This window comes from Olea europaea, chromosome 13 (assembly GCF_002742605.1).
Source record: "Olea europaea var. sylvestris chromosome 13, O_europaea_v1, whole genome shotgun sequence".
Lineage (NCBI taxonomy): Eukaryota > Viridiplantae > Streptophyta > Magnoliopsida > Lamiales > Oleaceae > Olea > Olea europaea.
Genome location: NC_036249.1, coordinates 2,133,591 through 2,156,078, shown reverse-complemented (window position 1 = coordinate 2,156,078; position 22,488 = coordinate 2,133,591). Strand labels below are relative to the sequence as shown.

At 36.3% G+C, this 22,488-nt stretch overlaps 2 protein-coding genes across 5 annotated transcripts; both read right to left on the bottom strand.

The window, feature by feature from the left end:
* LOC111407250 (sodium/calcium exchanger NCL2-like) lies at positions 1-4,628 on the bottom strand. Of its 3 annotated transcripts, none has more exons than XM_023036628.1 (8): positions 4,172-4,628; positions 3,451-3,666; positions 3,189-3,370; positions 2,244-2,389; positions 1,829-2,087; positions 1,490-1,632; positions 1,058-1,319; positions 1-688 (listed from the first exon to the last, which is right to left on the bottom strand). In XM_023036628.1, exons 1-8 carry the CDS (start codon positions 4,569-4,571, stop codon positions 173-175), a joined length of 2,124 nt encoding a protein of 707 aa, XP_022892396.1. In that variant the 5' UTR covers positions 4,572-4,628; the 3' UTR covers positions 1-172. The 3 variants fall into 3 exon arrangements, with proteins under 3 accessions (XP_022892396.1, XP_022892397.1, XP_022892398.1); XM_023036629.1 differs by having other exon boundaries at positions 3,565-3,666; XM_023036630.1 differs by lacking the exon at positions 4,172-4,628 and adding an exon at positions 3,771-3,843.
* Positions 4,629-5,445: 817 nt separating this feature from the next.
* On the bottom strand, positions 5,446-20,852 carry LOC111407249 (apoptosis inhibitor 5-like protein API5). Of its 2 annotated transcripts, XM_023036627.1 has the most exons (17): positions 20,742-20,851; positions 20,534-20,666; positions 20,232-20,396; positions 19,869-19,968; positions 19,683-19,748; positions 10,892-10,989; positions 10,696-10,770; positions 10,314-10,463; positions 8,904-8,969; positions 8,750-8,815; positions 8,455-8,565; positions 7,969-8,058; positions 7,772-7,878; positions 6,860-6,974; positions 6,719-6,784; positions 6,538-6,638; positions 5,446-5,905 (listed from the first exon to the last, which is right to left on the bottom strand). In XM_023036627.1, the coding sequence occupies exons 2-17, from the start codon at positions 20,618-20,620 to the stop codon at positions 5,704-5,706; spliced, it is 1,665 nt and encodes a 554-aa protein (XP_022892395.1). In that variant the 5' UTR covers positions 20,621-20,666; positions 20,742-20,851; the 3' UTR covers positions 5,446-5,703. The 2 variants fall into 2 exon arrangements, with proteins under 2 accessions (XP_022892395.1, XP_022892394.1); XM_023036626.1 differs by having other exon boundaries at positions 20,534-20,852.
* Positions 20,853-22,488: the final 1,636 nt, after the last annotated feature.

Sequence of the window (22,488 nt, the reverse complement as noted above, 5' to 3'; positions counted from 1 at the left end):
AACTAAAATTTTGTTCATTTTAGTGTCAATAGTGTACCAAACATGTTCTCAGCAATTATCAGTTTTGAATGAAAGCAGGACTTGTTCTTTGGGTTACTGACAAGGGCTTAAGAGTTAAGAACACACATTGATTGAGTTTCACATTTAATCTGTTGGACATTGTAGAGTCTAATCATAGTGTATGCTTAGATATATTGTAAACATTTTTTTTATTATTGTCAAAACCTGCTGCCGTAGAGTGGGTATAGCTCTCAGATTGAGAACAACCACTAAAAACTTGTTTTCTGATTTTATTATTGCTCTCGTAGAAGGGATTTTGGACTTTATTAATTTGTAACAATTTCAAGAAGACATATATCAATGTCTCGGTGTTTTCCAATACCTCTGAAAATGTCAAAGAAGCAGTTCTTGAACACTTTTGGCTTGCTGGATATATTGCTGAAATGGCTGTTCTTGCATTCATGGCAGCTGGTACTATCACAAAAGATATGAAGAAAGAAGGGACACCAATAGCATCTGCTATTTGTTGAATGCTAGTCATTAGAGGCCCAGAGAAGAAGGTCAATACAGCAATTCCCAGTATCACTTGAAATACAGATTTGCTAAAAGGCCATGTCATTGATTTAAACTTGGAACTTCCATTTTGTTTCCCTTCATTCACTAAGTTGTCAACTTCATTCCACATAATCTGCAAATTTCAAAACAAAACCACTGTAATTGTTTTGGATTATACCTAATCCGTATTGTGAAGAGTAATAATTTAGCAAAAACGAAATCAGAAGCAGACAAGCGAATATACCGAAGTTTAACGTCCACTTGCCAAAGCATAATTTCACAGCAATGGTAATTTCATGCCCAAGTATGTATCTCTTTAAAACAGTCCTCTAATTAACTTTATATATGTAGGAATATTAGGGAGGTCCAACATATTTATAGAATCACTAATACAGCCCTGAATCAAAAATATCTGCTAATGAATAGGGTTTATCAAGCAGCGAGGGACCTCTCAGTTCAAGTGGGAGGAAAATTGATGCAATAAGCAAATGCTGTTGCTCACCTTGTCAAATTCATCTATAGACTTTTTTGCATCCTTGCATTTTGTTACATCAATGGCTTTATTAAGCCATTTAGTTACTCCATTGAAGAATTCTTCTTCATCGATTATGTCATCACCATCCTTGTCTAAATCTTTCATCACCTTCTCTATCACATTCTCGCGATCTAGCTGTATTTCTCCAAATTTGACACTATGGATTGCTTGTTCCATTTCGGATTTGGATATCGAGTTGCTTTTGTCGGTATCAAACTTATCGAAAAGACTAGAAAAAGAAACAAAAAAGATCATAAAAAATTTATGGTAAAAAAGTGAGTGCACATTTAAAACATAGTATTAGACCATATGACGAGAATTAGGTTTCTTTTTCTCATTTAATGTTATCTAGTATTGCTAATCCACCTTGCAACCATGAAGTAAAGGAAGAAAAATTACTCTTTTATTCGATTAATATCCGGGCTTCCATCATCGAAGAGAAGATGTTGTCCTTCAAGTGCTTGGCTTTGGGCATGCTTCAAAATCCTTGCCATCAGATGCTCAACCTCTGTGAGCATATTTCTTTTGTTTGGTTGCACTACCTGCAGTTCGAACTAAAGTAAGAGGATCGCAACATATATAGTTACGAAATTCATGTCCAGTACTCATTCCCCTAATGTATATCATCAGTTTTAACAAATAAATCATAATATCCTAAAAAAGTTCAAATCAAAACCAGTAATATCCTCTTGAATCCGTGGAAATCAATTGAAATGCACCATCGAAGAGATAGCTTGCCTCGCGTAAGAACTTTCTGGGCGTAGAATCGCCACTTTTAGCCAACTGCTTAGCTTCATGTATCCATTTTTTGCATCCCTCTACGAACTCATGTTCTTCTATTCTTCCATCCGTATTCTGGTCGAACGTTTTCAGAATTTCAGATACAGCATAGTCTTTGTCTACCTGCACCTTCCCCTTCTGGATATCAAGTATCAACTTTTCCAATTCATGAAATGTAATACAATTGTCATCATCTTTATCTGTTTGGAAAAATAATCTGCAACAACAAATCTACAAATGAGATGCTTCCTTGGGCTAAACTATTGAGCTTTCAAAGTGTTGAAAGGACTCAATTCTACATGTAAAGTGTACTGGCTTGTATGGCTTAGTAGACTAAAACACTCTGTATCAAACATGCTTATATCAAAGTTACCTTTTGATGACTGGAACATTAGGTTGTCCATTTTCATCAATAAGCTTTTCTTGAGCATGTCTTTGAACATGATGCAGAAAACCAGCTAGCAAATTTTCATACTTAACGTACTCTAAACTTCTTTCCTGAATCCAAGGATAAAAAATCTGCCGAAAGAAAAAGGAAAAAAAAATGAAGAAGAAGAAGAGCTATTGAACCACGTATATATTGACTAGTTGTTGGGAAATTTTCATCACTGGGGTTTGGAGAAGAAAACAATAAATAAAAATGATCAAGAAGATGAAAATAAGAAGAAAATCATAATGAGTACGAAGGCTTAAACACAACATTATATCATTGTCATCAAACGATATTTGCCCCCTTTTGAATACAAATTTTGGTGCTTAAAGGATCTCGCGGCAAATAGTTTGAAGGATCAATCAAGTTTTGTAGAGAATCAATACTTATGTACTTGTATAAATTCTCCAAAACTTGAAGAACACAAAGAGAATATTGAATATGGACGAGAAAGACTTTGATTTCTTCTTTGTGGAATGAAGATTATAATCACAAATGCAATCAAGTGGTTTTCTTAATGTTAGAATGATCATCAACCGCCTATTTATAACCATGAAACATTGCTATACGAAGTGGTGCCAAAGTATAGGTGCTCCAAATTTGAATCAAAAACCGCTTCCAACGGCTAATAAAACCTTCTATGCGGTCAAACAGAAGAATCCTATGCAACCGCATAGGCTGTTCGGAAGCAGGGCCTTAAAAAGGGCCTGCACTGTCTTACACGACCGCACCCTTAAGGGCTGTGCGGTTGCATACATAAACATACGGCCTCAATTTCTTCACTTTCATTCCACACACCTCTTTATTGATTTTGAATAATATGTTCCATCACTAGTGTCATTCCTGTAAATGAGTATGTAGCCAAATGAAACATCGCTAGCTAGCTACCTGATAGACAAAGTAGGACAGTAGCAATAAGGTTGATAGTATAATCACAATCAGAATCACGAGTCGCTTTTCAAATGTCGTGTTGAAGACATTGGTTAAATGCACTAGAATATAAGGGATCAAAGAAAGAAGCATAATCCCAGCTGTGTAACAAGTCTTTTTGTCAATTGTGACTCCAGTATCTGCAGTTAAAAAACACCCTTAGTTCATACGTTGATTGATTTATTTTTGATAAATACACAAGTCGAAAAAAAGAGCAAACCCTTCAATTCTGATAGTTTTCCTTTGGCCAGCAAATATTTTGAAACTGAAGAACTTGTTTGCATAGAAGTTGATTTTGGAGATAACTCTATTCTGCCAAAGATTACACACATACCCCACATCACTGTGAGATTAAACACGGTGGATCCAGTGTACACGCCTACTCCAAACGAAACCTTAGATTGAGCAGTCTCTTTGCTCTGGAGTATTCCAGATACTGCAAGAAACAAAAGGAACTGTTAGGTAATATGCCGTAATCCCAATAACCAGAGAAATATTAAGCAAAGCAAGCACAAGTTTTAATAGTGGTTTTCACTCAACGTGAGAACTACATCCACTTTTAATGCATATTTCTTGCTATTTTGGAGATTGCTAGGTTTTTCACTCCTTTCTGTCTCATTTATCCAAAATCGGTTCCCCCCTACCCCCACCCAAAATAAATAAATAAAAATAAAAATAAATAAATAAAGCTTTATATATAGTAATTGAATACGTGCTCAATGGACCCTTGCACCCCTCGACCTTTGTAACAGTCAAAGAAAAGTGCATAGTATGATTAGGCTCCACACAGCAGTGATGCCTGGCAGTAAATTACTAAACTGAATTAATTGCCTTGCTGATCTTGCCTGAGATCTACAATCAACTGTTCGTGAACGCTTTGTTTTAGTGTCACCATATTTTGCGCACCAAAAGTTGACTTATTGATGTATACTACTACTTACCAATCACCATAACCAGTTTTGGCAACACCTTGAGGATTCTGAAAACACTAGCACCATATACACCAGTGCCTAGGATATTGAACAAGGTCTTGCTCCCTTCTGTTACAAGTTTTCCTCCGATTATCAGTATGTACTGATACACGACTATGTGAAAGATATAGCCTCCAATGTTTTCTGCACATGGGAGGAATCCATACTTGTGATGGCACGATTTCAACTGTGCAGAAGAGCCGGCTGACTTAAGAAATGGTGGTTGATTACTGACAATATCAACCCCATCTGAAATTAGATCATCATCAGAACTGAGTCTTAGAATTCGGGCTTGGACACGGCCTATGGCAAGTACAAGCATGAGAAAGTATAGCAAAAGGCTAGGCATTGATAAAGATATATGTGACATGCAATGAATAGCTAAATTTCATTGAGCTTGCGAAAAGGGATATGGAACATATAAAATTTTTCATCGATTTATAAATGACAACTTGTACTCAAGGGATCTCGAATATGGGGAAAAGGAGAAAAGAAATATTTTACTATTTCTTGTGAAATGATTTACGTAGTCCCTGTTGGGTTCAACTAAAATTTTAAATTAAAATCGAAGTCAAATCACACATTTCACGAGATTCGCAACATTTCAATCCATATTTCATCAATTTTATCAATATCTATTAAATATCTAATTTTTATTTATACCAAATAAAAGTATGTTTCACAATTAAGTATGAAGCTTGTCCAAGAAAAAATGGTCATATATATGCGTCAATTCGAACAGTAAATAAAGTGAAAAAAATAAAAAACACATTTAACATATTTAACTGGCAGACATGGAAGAAATTCGACATGATAATAGACAGTGAGTCAATTACCTTCGTTGAATCGACACTAAATAAAGTGAATAAAAAAGAAAAAGAAAAAGAAAAAAAAAACACATTTAACATATTTAAATGGCAGACAGAGAAGAAATTCGACATGATAATAGACAGAAGTGTGTCAATATCCTTCACTGCACTAATCGAGATTGCATAAGATTGGAATTTCCTTTTGGAGAATAAATTCCTTCATCACTTGCTCCACATTAAAAAAGAACATAATCTGAACGTTGTAGGTAATACCATGGGTCCACGTTTTTCACTTCGCATCAAAATCTCACTCTGCCGAATAGTAACTTTTACGTGCCTTTAACGTTCCCATCTAAAGAAATCTTGAGATCATTTAGAGTTTCAAGAATTCGACACAATCCCACTTAATAATACTAAATAAAATCAGAGAAAAAGTTAAAGACGTCTGTAAAAATGATTAGCAGCCACCAAAATCGTCATTGCAAAGAATTCCAGGTCTGTAAACATAATTATCATTACATCCACGCCAATAACAAAAAAAAAAAAGGGAAAATTTAACTCATCTCTTAGTCTCATTAAAAGTTGGTCCGGATACACGAAGTACATCAATACATTCAATTTCGAACTGCGTTCTATCATCTAGTTTATAACTCTTCAAGTGCAAATCTTTATGCTACATGGCTGAATGGAAACTTATCTGTAGCTCCTTCCCCTTCCCCTCCCACGTCCACCACGGCCCCTCACCCTGCCATTGCCCCTTGAGCCACTTCTCCCTCCATAAGACAGGCTTTCAAATGTCCTATTAGCATACTGGTTTTGCATATTGCCAGCTCCACGCCCCTTTTTCGAAGCACTATTGCCAGCACCATTGAGAGCATCAACAGGACGCTTCCCCCTGCAGATGAAAATACAGTAAGTAGGCTGAATTTGTTTCCTCTCCGGAAAAAGCATCAAATTGACAGCATGGAAGATACAGCGAAAGAAAAACTACATTACAGAAGGCATTATAAGAAATAAAAAGTTTCCGTTTGAACTGGCATTCAATCAACTGAAGATTGTGAAAATGGTAGCTATATCATAATTACAAGATAAGCAAAGAATTCTTATACGGTCAGCCCCATAATTTTCACCACATAATATACCGTATCTGTATGGACGCTCACATGTGCATTATTATAATCACTATTGCTGGCATGTTTTAATCCTACCAATTAACACCACCCACCTTCAGGTTGGGGTGGCAATTATGCTCTTCAGATTCACAATTTATGTAATTAGATCAGAAGGAAATTGGAACTAATATTACTGAATTTTCTGTTAGGTATTTTCTGAACAAAGATACAAGATCTGATAATACATTCGTAGTAAGCATATTGCTAACATTTTTAAGAATGGTAAACTAGGTAACAGGACTTTTATCCTTGCGTACATAGTCAAATTTCTTACGTCTCAAAATATATTAGTAAATTGAATGTGCTCAAATGTTCAATTTAGTCAACTCACATCGTGGGACAATAGGATACATACCCAACAGTAGGAGTAGATGTTGTCGAAGTTTTCACAGTTTCTTTCCAGGACAAATTAACTCTCTTGTCACCAATAAATGAAGGTGACTTGGGGTGCAGTGGCTGTAAAAAAAATGCAAGAAGATTAGTTCAAAAACATGCATATGTACTTAGAATTCCAAATCACTTTTATATCCTTGTACCTGTGTCATAGCCAGGATGTTATTGCAAGTTCGCAATCCAGTCGTAGTGTTCTGCTTCTGCATTTTCTGCATAATGCAAAGGTCATATATGTTAATAGTTGGAAAACGATTAACACACTAGGTCTTGTAAGATGAACTCACAATTCTATCCTTTGCTTCATCAGATGAAGCAGCTGCCAATGCTTTGTTGTGTTCAGCCATTCCCTGGGTTAACTTCTTCATTGTAGCCCTCGCTAACTCTTCAACGCAGTTCAACCTGTAGCATTAACAAAAGATATATTAAAAATGTGAGAAGGTCATGAAGATATTATGTTACATTTTTAAACAAAAGGAGAGGAAACAACATCGGTGCATGTGATGGTGAACAGGGGAAATCTTCCTTATATGTAAAGAAACATAACTTGTAAATCAACACTGTCCACCTGTTCATATTTTCTGCAGAAGCTAAAATGAGCTATTACTGGTTTGGTTATGAAAATAAATCATGCAACGGACTCATAAAGTTGGCGCTCTATAATTTCCTTCCCTCTATTTCATAAAGAGCGTCTCTGTGCAACATTCCTCTACTAAACATATTTTTGAGCCTCATTCTTCTAAAAATTCATTTTTTCAAAACTCATTTTCAACCACATATTCTTCAATAAATAATATTACATGCAAACCCAAAACTTTTCTTTAATTTTTAACCACACATTCTCCATCAATCTACTATTCAAAATGCCTCAAACAAGGGCTAAATATCCCCTTTTTTTCTTGTAAAGAGTCTTTCCTAGTGACGGATGGCATGTATTTAAGTACAGGGCCAATCCCATTAGCGAGGTCACAAATTCCACTAGCCACAGGTAATGAAAGCAGTTAGTATTGGAGACATCTAGAGATGGAATGCTCAAATTGTATTAAAAATATAAGTCAGGTGGTGACCAACACGAAATAAACATGTAAGTGGGTGACCTCTAGTGAAATTTTTCGAGAAATTAGGAGACAAAATTATTTTGAAATATTTTAGGAGAAAAATAAATAGAATAAAGATGGTGGTAGGTTGAATAAACTTACCGCTCCGTGAAATCTTTGTATTGCTCAGAGAAGTCCTCCCCTAGCCTATCCGATGGTTGCCCAGTGACAATCTTGAAACCACATAAGCTATTAGTGGCACTTGGAGCCTGTGTAGTCACAAAAGAAAACAAATGAGCACTAAAAAGGCAGTTACACAAAAGGTGTTACAATGGCAAAAATCAAGTAGCAATAATAACCTTATGAGATAAATGGTGGAATGTGTACAACAAGCATTCAACATAGGTAAAGTTCATCTCTTCTCCTGCTTTTCTTCGAGGCATGTACTTCTGAAACAATGAAAGAGAGGTTTCATGAGGCATAACGTCAAATAATATAGAAATATTCTCAGCAAAAGCTCCTTGAATTGTAAAGGTGCTGGCTTCTCGCGACATTTCTTTGGTTGGGGTTGGGGTTGGGGTTATCTAGGCCAGTATGACCTCTAAATCAGTTGTAATATACATTTCTCATATCATTTAGAAGTATTAATTGCCATAAACTAAGACTCCATTTGACAAATTTATCTATGGCTTATAAAGAGGAATAGTAGTGGGTCCCATGAAATGTGTGGATAATAATTAGTAATAGTTATGAATGTGTTTTTGAAATTAATGTTTTGACTTTGACTGAATTTATAAATCCAAAATAAATTTGTATCCAAATGGAGGCTAACTTCTTAAACTTGCCTTTAACAACTGAACGACAGAAGGCAGGATTTGTCTCGAGTCTTGTGGTGAGGTGTAAGGTGAACTCTCGGCAATGTTTTTAAGAAGGTCCACTCTTCGTTCTTCAGGAAGCTGAAACAGAAACCACGCAATTTTCATAGAGAACACATTATTTATAATATGAAAATTGTGGTCGAGGACCATGAGAACATAAAATGAGAAATTAATGCAGAAGCAAGGTTCTATATACAAAAATACAGGGCACACGAACCTAGTAGCTGAATATTACAATGGAACAAGCCCGTAAGGTAATTACCTCATCAAAAACTAAAAAAATGTGTTTGTTCACGTAGTTGAAAAACTTGCTATTAGATGCCCCTCTCTGCATGTTCAAGAAGTTCTGAGGCTGTAAGAATACATTAACATGTAAATAAATTAGAGTGACAATTAATATTCAGTTTAATACACACCTCGAAAAATGGAACAGCCATGAATAGACATGAAATAAGTCTATCAATATGGTCTCCATCTGTAACCTGCAATACAAACAGTGCTAATAATTTAGTATCGTGAAAATGAAACTTCAAAACAACAATTTCTTTTGTTCTTTCCTTTATTTTTTATTACTCTTTTTCATCTAAAAATCACGAGCTGAGACTTGAGCAATCATTTAGAAACTCACACTCAAAACCATAGAAACCAAATGTCTCACATTTTGAACAATTCAGTCAATATAAAGGAGACAACATAACTGAAACCAGTCAGGGCCGTGGTTCAGCTCTCAAATCAAACAGAACGAGAACCCTCTGATCCACCAAGATGATAGAATTCATTTTTGATTAACTTCAAAGGACAACCACAGACTTGGGGTAATTTTAGAGGAAAATGTAAATCTATTCTGGTGGTCAATGCTTCTCTTATGCCACTAAATTTCCAAAACAATTTTATTTCTAGACAGTGCTTCTCAAAGACTGATCAAAGGGGGGAGTGAAAGGTATTTTCTGCTTCACACCACCTCCAAGCTAAGCCAGGGGGTGATAACCACAGTGAAACAAAAGAATAAAGGCTGCAGTGGGTGCTCTTTATTCTTTGACTTACTCATGAAAACGAAGTACACTCTATATGGCAAGACTCATAAGCCCATGCACACTTCTCCTGCACGTAAATATTTCCATTCTACCATGAAATCTAAAATTCCATCACTTGGCAAAATTTAAATAAAAATAAAAAATACGGATCACAAGCCAATTGATAAACTAGAATTGAAACACAGCCATGGAAAATCAGGACCAAGGAGTGAGAACTGTTCACACATAATTGACAACTATACTTCCACTGATGTCCAACAAGAGACAATCCTAACATTGGGATTTGTCCCATTGAAAATCTTATACTGCTGAGCAACAAAAAAATGTCGTAACATGAAGTCTTTTAGGGTGTTGAAGATGAGAAGTTGTGGTCCTACATGGAGTGATTTGTCATTAATAAAATCTATCAGAGAAAAAGAACACATCCAATAGCCATCCAGAAATTAAAAGCACATTTAAGTCAAGGGTGGGTTTCTTAAATAGGAAAGCACCTATTCCTACCACTTCAATTACTAGACACAATCAAGTCTATAAAATGGCCCATCTCCACTTGTGGACGCAAGTTCGGGAAAGCTAGTTGTTAGGCTCTATGGTTTACTCGTGAGAATGATACGGGTTTTGAAATCTTGGATTACAAATTGTAAAGATGGATTGGCTTCTTCCAATATCAGCAACATAATGTAATCTTCGTGCTGACTATACAAGGTAAAAACTTAATTTCCTTGTGAAAGCACAAAAAAGAGAGAGAGACAAATACTATAGTAAACAATACCTAATAAAGAAAATACTCACATTGAATTGTGCATCCAAATCAGCTTGGCCTTCAATGATTTCAATAAGTTCTTGCACTCGCTCGGGAGGAGCTTTCTCTCCAAATATGTTCAGGTTTTTTAAAAAGTCCATAAACATTTTAAATTCAACTCCTGTTACATCTTGTAGACTCTGCAATTTAACCCCCAGTCAATCTGGAATCTTGTTCTAAAAATACCATATCAAAAATAGGTATGCATAATTGATATAACAGTAGCAATTTTCTTTACTTTCTACCAAGAAAATTTCATACTAAAGGAAGATATATTATTCTGCTATCTTTTGTGAAGAAGAATTAAATAATGAAACATGTATCCTTCACCACAAGAGAAGAAAATGTGGGACCAATACAGTGATGATATACCTTTTTAATAAGGTCAGTTATGTGTCTTTCCATTTGATCGGAAGGCTTCAAGAGCTCAGCTTTAAGAGGAAATACCTGCATTAAATATTTCCAATAGAAGGACCAAGTCATTGCATTATTTAGCTCTAACTGTTTAAACCAAAAACAACCATGAATCAACTAAATTGGCATGGAGTCACAGTGTTTATCTTCCCACCTTATCTCTAATAAAGATTAAGGTTCTCTCACGGAGATTTTCATCTATTATTTGCTCGTCGATGCTCTCAATGTGCTTGAACAGGGCTGTCAAAGAAGCTGCATGAAGAAAGCATTACTTAATTGAAGCTCAACAAGACTAAATCCAATTAAAACGGGTAGTAGTTCAACAACCCAGCCCCATTCCTCCGAACAGATAAGCCACAAGGAAAAAGAAAAGGAATGGATAGATAAAGCATGATATAGTTAGCTGAGGATCATGCAGCAAAAGGATTTTGTAGGACTTCTAGTAACGCTAGACAAAATATGTACAGATCGCTTACAGGGCTCAATATTTAGGAACATCAAGACTAGAGGTGGGTATCCATCTAATATATTTGACAGCGAAACACAGAGCCATATCACAGAATTCAAAGCCACAAGGAAAAAGAAAAGGAATGGATAGATAAAGCATGATATAGTTAGCTGAGGATCATGCAGCAAAAGGATTTTGTAGGACTTCTAGTAACGCTAGACAAAATATGTACAGATCGCTTACAGAGCTCAATATTTAGGAACATCAAGACTAGAGGTGGGTATCCATCTAATATATTTGACAGCGAAACACAGAGCCATATCACAGAATTACATCATGTTGGATTTTGTACGCAATAATAAAGAGATGAAAAAAGAAAAATCAACACAAGAATTTTACGTGGTTCGGTGGTGTGCCTATGTCCACGAAAGCGAAGCGGAGATAATTTTATTCAGTAGTGAAAAATAGGATTACAACATATTATTTATACTAACCCTAGCCTGCGCCCATATAAAACTTTAAGGCTCATACAAAAAATACCTCTGTACCGCACCGCGGGGGCAACCCTAACAACCAAACAATGAATTAAACCCGCGCGAGGCCGATACCATCACTCCGCTCCGGCATCGACCCATTTAATTCAGGACCTGTGTTCCACTGTATATGACTCACATGCACAACAATCTTCACCTTGGCGAATATTCACCCCTTAGGAGAAAAACATAACCTGGAAAACCACACCATCTAGGACCAATAGGTTGGAACACATCATCTCTAACACCTAGAGATATTAATCAAGTTCAAGCAATGTTTGAACCTAGCCATTGTGATTGGCTTTGTCATCATGTCTGCTGCATTCTCTGAGGTATGTACATTTTCTAACAACAGCTCTTCTAAAGTAACCAACTCTTTTTATCTTATGAAATCTCACATCAATGTGCTTGATTCTTACACGACAAATCTGATTTTTAGCTAGGAAGATGGCGCTCTGACTATCACAGTACAGCTTCATTCCATCTTGCTTGATCCCAAGTTCCCTGACAAACCCTTTCAACCACAATAATTCCTTGGCTGCCTCAATTGCCGCCATGTACTGTGCTTCGGCTTTAAATAATGCCACAATTGACTGCACCATTGATCTCCAATATATGGGCCTACCTGTGAGTGTGAAAACATAACCTATATGGGACCTTCTATCATTTAAGTCCCCTGCATAATCTGCATCTACGTATCATTGAACTGAAATATCACCATGTCTCTCAAACATGATCCCACACTCCATTGTACCTTTCAAGTACCTGAAAATCCACTTTACAGCTCTCCAATGCTCTCTACCACGATTAGCCATATACTTACTAACCACACTGACTACATGTGCTAGATCTGGTCTGGTACACACCATTGCATACATCAAATATCCAACTGCGCTGGCATAAGGTACCTTTGACATCTCTGCAACTTCTTCATTCTTTGGGCACTGATTATTAGACAATCTGAAGTGATTTGCCAATGGTGTAGCAACTGGTTTTGCATCTGACATGCTCAACCTCTCTAACACTTTCTTCAAATAATTTTTCTGAGACATCCATAATTTTCTGGCTTTCCTATCTCTGTTGATCTCCATGCCAAAAAATTTCTTAGCCAGTCCCAAGTCTTTCAATCAAAATTACTGCTCGGCAAAGATTTCAATCTGTCTACCTCGTCCATGTTCTTAGTAGCAATTAGCATGTCGTCCACATACAACTTCAAGAAAATATATGAGTAATCCTCAAGAACTCTGTAGTAAACACAACAATCATACTCACAACGGCTGTAGCCAATCTGAATCATATGAGAGTTGAATTTCTTGTACCATTGCCGTGGAGACTGCTTAAATCCGTATAAAGACTTCTTCAGTTTACACACAAGATTCTCTGTTCCTGATTAAAAAAACCCTTCTGGCTGCTCCATGAAAATTTGTTCCTCCAAATCACCATGAAGAAAAGCAATCTTCACATCCAACTGCTCTAACTCCAAATCAAAATTAGCCACCATTACCAAAACAATCTTGATGGAGGTGTGTCTGACGACCGGGGAGAAAATTTCATCATAATCTACTCCCTTCTTCTGTGAGTATCCCTTTGCTACTAATCGAGTCTTGTATCTTTCTCCTTCCTTTTCTGACATTGCTTCTTTCTTTCTGTACACCCACTTACACCCTATCTGCTTCTTCCCCCCTGGAAGCTCCACCAAATCCCAAGTATCATTTTTATGCAGTGACTCAATTTCCTCCGTCATAGCCTCTATCCATTTATCTTTCTCCTGACTGCAAATGGCATCCTGAAAAGTTATAGGATCGCTATTGCTGGTAATGAGTGCATAAAAAATCGAATCCTCAAATCCATACTTTGCTGGTGGCTTGATAGTGCGACGTGGTTTATCTAAGGTAACACTATGATACTACTCCACCACTGACCCAGAACTATCCGCTCCCTGAGCATTAATTTCTGTGTTAACATTGTCCAGCTTTACTTGTACCATTTAGCTCTTACCGCTGCCCTCGTCTAAATTGAGCTTCTCTTTATCTGGAGAGGCTTTAAGCATGAATGCTTCATCAAAGACTGCATCCTTACTTATCACCATCTTCCTTGCCCCTGGATCCCAAAACTTGTAACCCTTTACACCTTACATATAGCCTAGAAAAATTCATTTTCTTGATTTCGGATCAAGTTTGGATCGCTGATCGATAGATACATGCACATAAGCCGGACGCCCAAATACTCTCAATTCAGAATAATCAACTTCATTACCTGTCCAAACTTCCTTTGCAACTTTCCCATCTAATGCCGCTCGTGGTGATCTGTTTATGACATAACATGCTATGTTCACAGCTTCTGCCCAAAAACTCTTCGAAAGCCCTACATTCAGCCTCAAATATTTTGCCCATTCTGCAATTGTTCTGTTCATCCTTTCCGCTACACCATTCTGCTGCTTTTTCTTGCGAATTATATAGTGCCGCTGAATATCATGCTCCTCACAAAATTTTAGAAATTGTGAATCTTTGTACTATGTACCATTGTCTATTCTCAGATACTTAATTTTTCTACCAGTTTGGTTCTCAACTTCTGCCTTCCACAACTTGAACTTGGCAAAGACTTTAGACTTGTGCTTCATGAAATATACGCAAACTTTTCTAGAGAAGTCATCAATGAAAGTAATGAAATACTGAGATCCACCTTTTGACAACTCCCTCACTGCTCCCCAAACATTAGAGTACACGTAATCAAGAATGTCCTCTGTCTTGTGCTCTCTCATCTTGAACTGTACTCTGTCTGGTGCTCTCTCATCTTGAACTGTACTCTGGACTGTTTTCCAAGTACACAGAACTTGTAGAAATCCAGCTTGCATGATTTTACCCCTTCAACAAATTCCTCTTGTGAAGCTCAACATGCCACATTCTCCTATACGTCCCAGTCGCATATGCCATAGAAGAGTGTCGTCTGACTCAGATTATGCTGTAGCAACTCCACCTACAACTATATCCCCGAGTAGTTTATAAATATTCCCCACTAATTTCTAACCCTTCATTACAACTATAGCCCCTTTCTTCACTGTAAAAGCCCCACTCTGATTTATAAGAGTAACCATTTGTGTCTAAAGTGCCTAGAGAAATTAGATTCTTTTTCAACTCAAGTAAATGCCTAACATTTTTCAAGGTCCTTACCACACCATCGAATATTTTAAATTTTATGGAACTCATTCTAATGATCTTACATGATGTATCATTACCCATCAAAATGGATCCAAAATTATTAGAACGATATAAATAAAATCAATCTAGATGTGAACATGCTGAATCAAGTACCCAACAGTCATTTAATTTTACAGAATTACCTGGAGAGACTGATAAGATGTCTCCATCTCCAAAATCGAGTCTCTTTCTACAACACTAGCTGAGATTGAGGACTCATCACCTTTCCTTTTATCACCCTGCTTCTTATTGGGAGAGTCTCTCTTAAAGTGGCCCATCTGATGGCATTTGTAGCACTTGACGTTTTTCTTATTTTGATTCCTAAATTTTGATCTTGTGTTCCCTCTATAAGAACCACCCCTGTCCTTCCTTCTCCCATGATCCTAGTAGTCCTTCATGATCAACACTTCATCCTGTGAAATTTAACCAGTACGCAGTTTCCACTGGTTGTAGGGTACCGGGGCTGATGTGACTTCCTCCAATTCGAGAGTCTCTTTACCTCACGTCAACGTGGTCACCAGATGGTCGTACGAATGAAGAAGTGAGCACAGCAAAATCATTGCCTTGTCTTCATCATCAAACTTGATTTCAAGTCGCAATAGATCGTTGATAATTTGATTGAACACATTGGTGTGTTGAATCAGATCTATACCCTCCAACATCTTCAGCCCGTACAGTCGCTACTTCAAATGCAACTTGTTCGTGAGAAACTTCGATATATAACGACTGTCCAATTTCTCCCAAACCTCCGTCGGAGACTCAATGTCCATGACATGATACATGATCTCGTCCGCCAAACAAAGCCGAATTATACCAACTGATTGCGCCTCAGGCTCTTCCCAATCAACATCTAACGTACCCTCTGGCTTCTTCCCAGATAATGCCTTCACCATCCCTTGCTGCGCTAACAAATCCTTCACCCTTCGCTGCCATAATCTGAAATTCTCAGATCCGTCAAACTTCATCACATCGAATTTTGCAATCAAAGAACTAGCCATCTAAACCTGGCTCTAATACCAGTTGTTGAATTTTATGCGCAATAATAAAGAGACCTACGTCCACGAGACCAAAGCAAAGATAATTTTATTCAATAGTGAAAAATAGGGTTACAACATATTATTTATACTAATCCTAGCCTGGGCCCATATAAGACTTTAAGGCCCGTACAAAAAATACCCCTATACCGTACCGTGAGGGCGTTGCCCCGGCACCCCCAAACAATTCGACGTCCTTAACAACCAGACAGTGAATTAAACCCACACAAGCGCAAGGCCAATGCCGTTGCTCCACTCCGGCATCGGCCAATTTAATCCAAGACCTGTGTTCCACTCTATATGAACCACATGCACAACACATCACTTCGTTGCATATCACTAAGGTCCCACTACTTCAAATCAAACCCTACAAGCTATCAATATATGTTTTTAATTGATGTATATATTCCATGCTCTAAAATAATAATAATAATAATTAAATAAAAAATAAACTAAACTGTAAACATGTAAATCAAACCACATGTCAGATATTTATTAACTGTAGATCAGATTTAACCTATTTTCATTGAGTGTCAAGTTTATTAATTTGTTCTTTAGTAGGGCCATGATAGCATATCTGAACTCTGGGAAACGACTTGCCTGAACCATTGAACAGGGATCATGAGTTCGAGAACAAGGCTCACTCAAAGAACTGGGATATGATCTGTAGCCTCATTTTGATGACATCTCATGTCTATGTTTCCAACACTGCAGGTATCCTATAGTTCTTGGAGACAGGCTATTATAACCCATCAGGCAATCCTATTAACTTTTTTTTTCTTCTTGTTTTAGCTGGGGGTACACTAAGACTTAAGTGACGCAGGATACAATAGGAGAATTATATAAGCGGAAAGGGGAGAAAGGAGGGAGAAATAGAAAAAGAGGAGGTGGAGAAAATATCAATCTTTATTTCATTTCAAGGTTGTCTTATTACACCACCATGACACCCTTTGTATAGGGTTTCAAAAATCATAACTAAATTAAGAAATGTTATAAAAGTTATTAAATCACAATCTAATTATGTAACATAAAATACGAATCAAAATATTAAACTAATTAAATAATTATCTCCGATAATATTATATCATTTCTCCCCGGCTGAGGGACTGAAACTTCATATTCCAAGGAGGTTTATCTTTTATCTTGACTAATTTCCTATATTGAACTTTGAACAACGTCCTAAGGTTGAACTCAAGCCAAAGGAGATGATCTTTCTTGTGAATCAAATATTTGAACTATTACTTAAGAATAACAGAAGTTGCAAATGCTCCCAATAACTATGATATGACCAAGGACAACGATCTTTGCTTCTAAACAAACAACGACATAGAACTCCAAAAGGCGAAAATCTATGCAACTCATTCACAAAATCTTCAATTGATTGTGCATAATGAGCACAATGATCTAGCAAAATAAACTGGCATGCGGAAACAATTGAATGCAACAATGGTAGCTTGAATGTACCTCGATAAGAAAACAATTCTACCATATTGAAATCAAACCCTCATTTAAGTGTGATGAGCAATCAAATAGATTAAGTTCAAGTGACAAATTCGATTTTTTCTTTACACGTGTGGGAAAAATGCTTGAACAAATAATGATATTGGATAACGTGGTAACCAGAGAAACATCACAAAGTAGAGGTAAAATCGTATCAAAGTCAACATTAGAGTCGTAAAACATATTAGGCAAGATCAACTTAGGCACAAAATCGAGGATATGTGAACCGTTTGACTTAAGGGACAACAATATAGATAATTCCTCATCCTTGGTATCAAATTATTCGGTTGATTCAACAATAGAAACCTCGATATCTTTCTTAGAAGGAACACAATTAGACTCGAGAGGTGACTGTCGAGACTAGGATGATATACCTAGCTTATGACATGCTTGACAAAGATGGAAGGATATGTTCCATTATATAGCCTATTAGTAAGCGTTATCTAAAGATTGGAATGCAAGAATATCATTAAGTAAGATTTGAGGTTCAAACCATCAATAAACCTAGACGCAACGATGATGGGAGCTTCATAAATATAACAATTGCGAAGTGAACTATATACTAAAAGTGGACATACCTTGCCTATAGTATAAAAAGAATTGATTTAACAATTAAGTTCGATAATATATAGGAGCGTATTTGTTACTTAATATCCGTTTCATTTCATCCCATATTGATAGGACGCTGACTGAGATTATCAATGTTATGCAAAAAGGACTTCCAATAACACCTAAATGATCCAACAAGCAACATATTAGCATGAAAAATACGATGCGGGTCAATCAAGTTGTGATGGTCAAAAAATATCTCAAATGTATTGAGCCAATAAAAAAATGAGTCAGGTCCTATGAGACCATCAAAGTCCCATAACTAGAGTCTGACTTGCCTAGAGGGAGAATTTATGTCTCCGACAAAATTCTTAGGTGGAGGATAATTATGTTGTTAAGTGCAAGGAAAAGGTACATGACCATGGTAGTGACCTAGCGACGTACGTTGGGTGTAAGAATTGTCGTATCAAGAGTACGTGGTGTAAGATGACATTTTTTTTAAATATGAGATAGCATTGGCCACAAACACCTAAATAGGACGTAGAGTTGTCAAATAACAAGATTAGTATACCTCATAAGAGTCGAAACAAGTCGCAGGTGGTGCATGATATATTTCAATTCCAATTCACTTGACAAATGGGCTGCCAGATGACTTATTGGAATTTGGACAAATCTGACAATGTTGGATCAGGTAAATAACCATTAAGTGGAGAAATACCAATTGACCTTGGTAACCTCACAAGGCTCAAATTGAGCTGCTGGCTGTCCAAGAAAATATAAATCCAACTCAAATAACAAGTGGACTGCTCGATGATTTCACAAAACCTCTATTTAGTAAATTGTGTCCCAAAATCTCCGTCAAGAGAATTGCATCCAATACCTCTGCAAACAGGGATTTAGATTTTCAAGTAGTGCCACTTTGCAACAAAATAGCCAATTTTCAGATTAATCGGGCTTGGAGAGTGAATTATGCTATGTACAAGTGATGAGGTGGGCAGCAGGTGAAGGTGGAAGATGTGGGTTAGTTGGAGCAGCAACTGTGAAAGTATGGCATGGGTGGGGTCTGTGCGTAAGTGGCTTGTGAAAGTATGGCATGGGTGGGATCTGCCTCCCACTTGGAATTTCTTTAAAGGATCGTTTTATCTAGGGAAAAATGAGTGATATGTATACAGAATTATTGGGAAACATAAAACTTGAAGGGATGCTATACATTAGACACAAAAAGATAGCATTAAACCTTCCAAATAATATTTAAACTACTAGCACTCTTTTCTGTGCGTGAGACTGTATATTCCGTACAGATTTTAAGACTATCTTCAATCAGTCCACCAATTATTATTATTTACAGTGATCAAATCCAACTAAATTAGAATAACATGACTGATGGTCTCATCTCCATTATTTCCTCATATTACCATAGCTAAGACCAACGTTCTTATGGAAGAGGTTTCAAAGCTGTATTTTCTGTCTATGCATGTTAATAATGCAGTTATTAAAGACGTAAATTTGACATTCTGAGGATAAACAATAACAATAACTACAATCTTGCACCAAAATCAAGCCTTTTGTAAATCAAAGGTTAGGGACCCTTTCCCAATACTACACTACGATATTCAAAATTTCAATCAAAATAAGATGCAATACGTATGTATAGATAGTCTTTCACAATTCAACGAGAAGATACCTTTTACATCTTGCCTCAATAAGGACAAAAGGGCTTTATGCACTGCATCCCGCTCCACATTTTCCTCTAGAACCATTAAGAATATTCGAATTAAATTTTTATATTAACATATTTCTTTGCTTTTCTTATAAGGAACTTTTGGCACTCTATATTCCTGACAGATAAACTTGAAATCAGTTAACTAACCAGCCGTAAGGAGCTGTGCAAGAATGTCAACAATTTTAGAAAGATGCTCTGGTGTATCCTTGCAGAAAAGAGGAAGGCCGCGAATAGCTTGCACCCGAATCTGAATACATAAATTAAACATGTAACTGAGCCTTAAATCCAGGAAAGTTAAAATAAACATGTACGTACAATTATAATTACATTTATTAACAAATGTACCAGACAACAACAATTATTAGCTAAACCAGTAATGTGCAGGAGAAAAGATTAGTTACTTAAATCTAATCCACTTCATGCTTGAATAAAATGTTTAAAGCTTCTATCCTCACATCCATTTCGCACAAAGGATAAATAATTTCATGCAAACAAAAGAGAGAAGCTGACCCCAAGCTCTTCAGCTTCACACAAATCAAGATGTGCATCAACAGCATTGACCGATAGGCCTGGAAAATACTTAAAAAACCTCGGAATAAGCTGCGCTGCTAATTGTCTTGCTTTTACGCTGCTACTCTTGGCCGTCTTTATAATATTCCCATAGTCCTCCGAGTTCTATACAGAAATATAAAATACACATATATTTAAACAAAAAATCGATCTTTTAAAATCAAACGGAAGATAACTAAAAACCCTAGAATAGAAAATCGGAAAGACAATCAAATTGATTCAATGGACGCAAATTACGGAACCTGAGACTTGTCTTTGGCCTCGTTCAGTCGTTCTCCGTACTCGTAGAGCTTCTCGATGTCCTTTGCGTCATCGGAGGTTTCTGCCATTGCTTTATAGTGCGCGTGTTTGTGAGTGAAGAAAGCGACAGCCTACCTGCAGATATAGAGCAATCGTTGCAATATTCGTGCCCGCGTAATTAAGTGAACTGAGTAGATATGTAAGACATACAATTGGAGACTGTATTTGAGCTGGCTCAGCTGAGAAAGGTTTGGGATTTTCGTGCGGAGACGAAGAGGAAAGACACAAGATTGTACCGTGATGACCACGGGAAATGTTCATTGTGACGTTGTGTAAAAAAATAAAATTGAAAATAAATAAATTTAAAGAGTAAAAAAGAAAAAAGAAAAACGGTGTTTCCATATATTTCACAGAACTTTTGGTGGTAGTATTTTTAAGATGGAATAAATATATTGCATTGTTAATTAAACCCCTTTTAGCCCCTATTTAACTCTCGTTTTTTAAAACTCATTTTTCAACAAATTTCAATCTTAAATTATTCTTCTTCATATGTTATTTGTGGCATGCAGAATTTCAAAATAGCTGATGTTGTATCTACGAAAAAAGTTAAATGAAATTATATACGTCACATAGATAATATTTATCTAATGAATAATGCTATTTATAGTCGTTCACTGCGGTAGTTGCCCTACGTGGCATACACATGGCAGGTGATTATTTGATACATTAATATAGTGATTTTTTTTTAATTCATTAATGTATCAAATAACCACCTATCATGTGTATGCCACGTAGGGCGACTGTCGCAGTGAGCGATTGCAAATAGCATTATTCGTATCTAATTCACTTACAAATGTGTAAATATAAAGTAATTTTTCATTCTTATCATAAAAGCTAAACAATTATTTTCAAGCACGTCCCTGTTTGTTTTTCATTATTTTCCCATAAAATAAAAAATATGATCGTTATTTATCATATCCAAACTACCAATTTGAATTTTTATTTTTTGTGTGGGATCCATAACGACTATATTTTTCATTTTTATTCTTACAAAAATGAGAAACAAACTGGGCAAATCTATTTATGTGATGTAATATAATTTTTCATTTTTATCATAAAAGCTAAACAATTATTTTCAAGCACATCCCTGTTTGTTTTCTATTCTTTCCCTATTAAAATGAAAAATATGATCATTATTCATCATATCAAGCTATTAAATTTGAATTTTTATTTCTTATGTGGGATCTATAACGACTATATTTTTTATTTTTTTTCCTTACAAAAATAAAAAATAAAGAGGCAAATCTATTTATATGATGTAATATGACGCACGAAAGTAATGCAATCAAAATCATGCCTCGTGAATGTATGATCAAGGATAAAAACACATATAGAGACATACCCTTTTGCATAATAAATATTTAAAAGTAGGAAAAGGACAATCCATGCTCTTGCAATTTCCAAGCTACAAAACAGGCATATCTAATGCCTACAAGACATCCTAGAACTCAAATTCACGGGTTTCTTTGTTGAAATGCTCCACCAGTTCGTACCTGGCATCATTTAAGTAAAATGATTGTGCAGTCTCGAGAAGCAATTTTGCCTCTGAATCGGTCAGCTTACTAGCGAAACACTACTTTCTGCAAATTCTATATAGTATGAAGCAATGAAATATGTATTAGCTTGAGTTCATCTTGCCTTACAATCTTCTAGACCGGTGAAAAGCGAGCGTGGGATCTGAACTGCATAATCAATTCCAATACACAATTAAGTGGCCTGAAGAACATATATGTTTGTTTAAAATCGTCAACAAATCAATTGTAGGAAAAATTTTAATGGGGTTCAAAAAATTACATCATCCCAAATGTTCGAGAGTTCGTCAGTTGATTTATTCTTTGCCCTCTCTATATCAAATAATGACTCCAAGGGCTTGGTAAAATTGTGTGAACCCAGTTGC

What these genes read in the sequence shown, in the direction of transcription:
- LOC111407249 (XM_023036626.1), bottom strand. Translation starts at nt 20,620, where the DNA reads ATGGCAGAAACCTCCGATGACGCAAAGGACATCGAGAAGCTCTACGAG. An exon ending in TAATCTTTATTAGAGATAAG is followed by an intron (nt 10,771 to 10,891) that starts GTGGGAAGATAA and finishes TATTTAATGCAG; the next exon opens with GTATTTCCTCTTAAAGCTGA. An exon ending in ACATCCTGGCTATGACACAG is followed by an intron (nt 6,639 to 6,718) that starts GTACAAGGATAT and finishes TTTTTTTTACAG; the next exon opens with CCACTGCACCCCAAGTCACC.
- LOC111407250 (XM_023036628.1), bottom strand. Translation starts at nt 4,571, where the DNA reads ATGTCACATATATCTTTATCAATGCCTAGCCTTTTGCTATACTTTCTC. An exon ending in TGTCCTACTTTGTCTATCAG is followed by an intron (nt 2,390 to 3,188) that starts GTAGCTAGCTAG and finishes TTCTTTCGGCAG; the next exon opens with ATTTTTTATCCTTGGATTCA. An exon ending in CCAGAAAGTTCTTACGCGAG is followed by an intron (nt 1,633 to 1,828) that starts GCAAGCTATCTC and finishes TTCGAACTGCAG; the next exon opens with GTAGTGCAACCAAACAAAAG.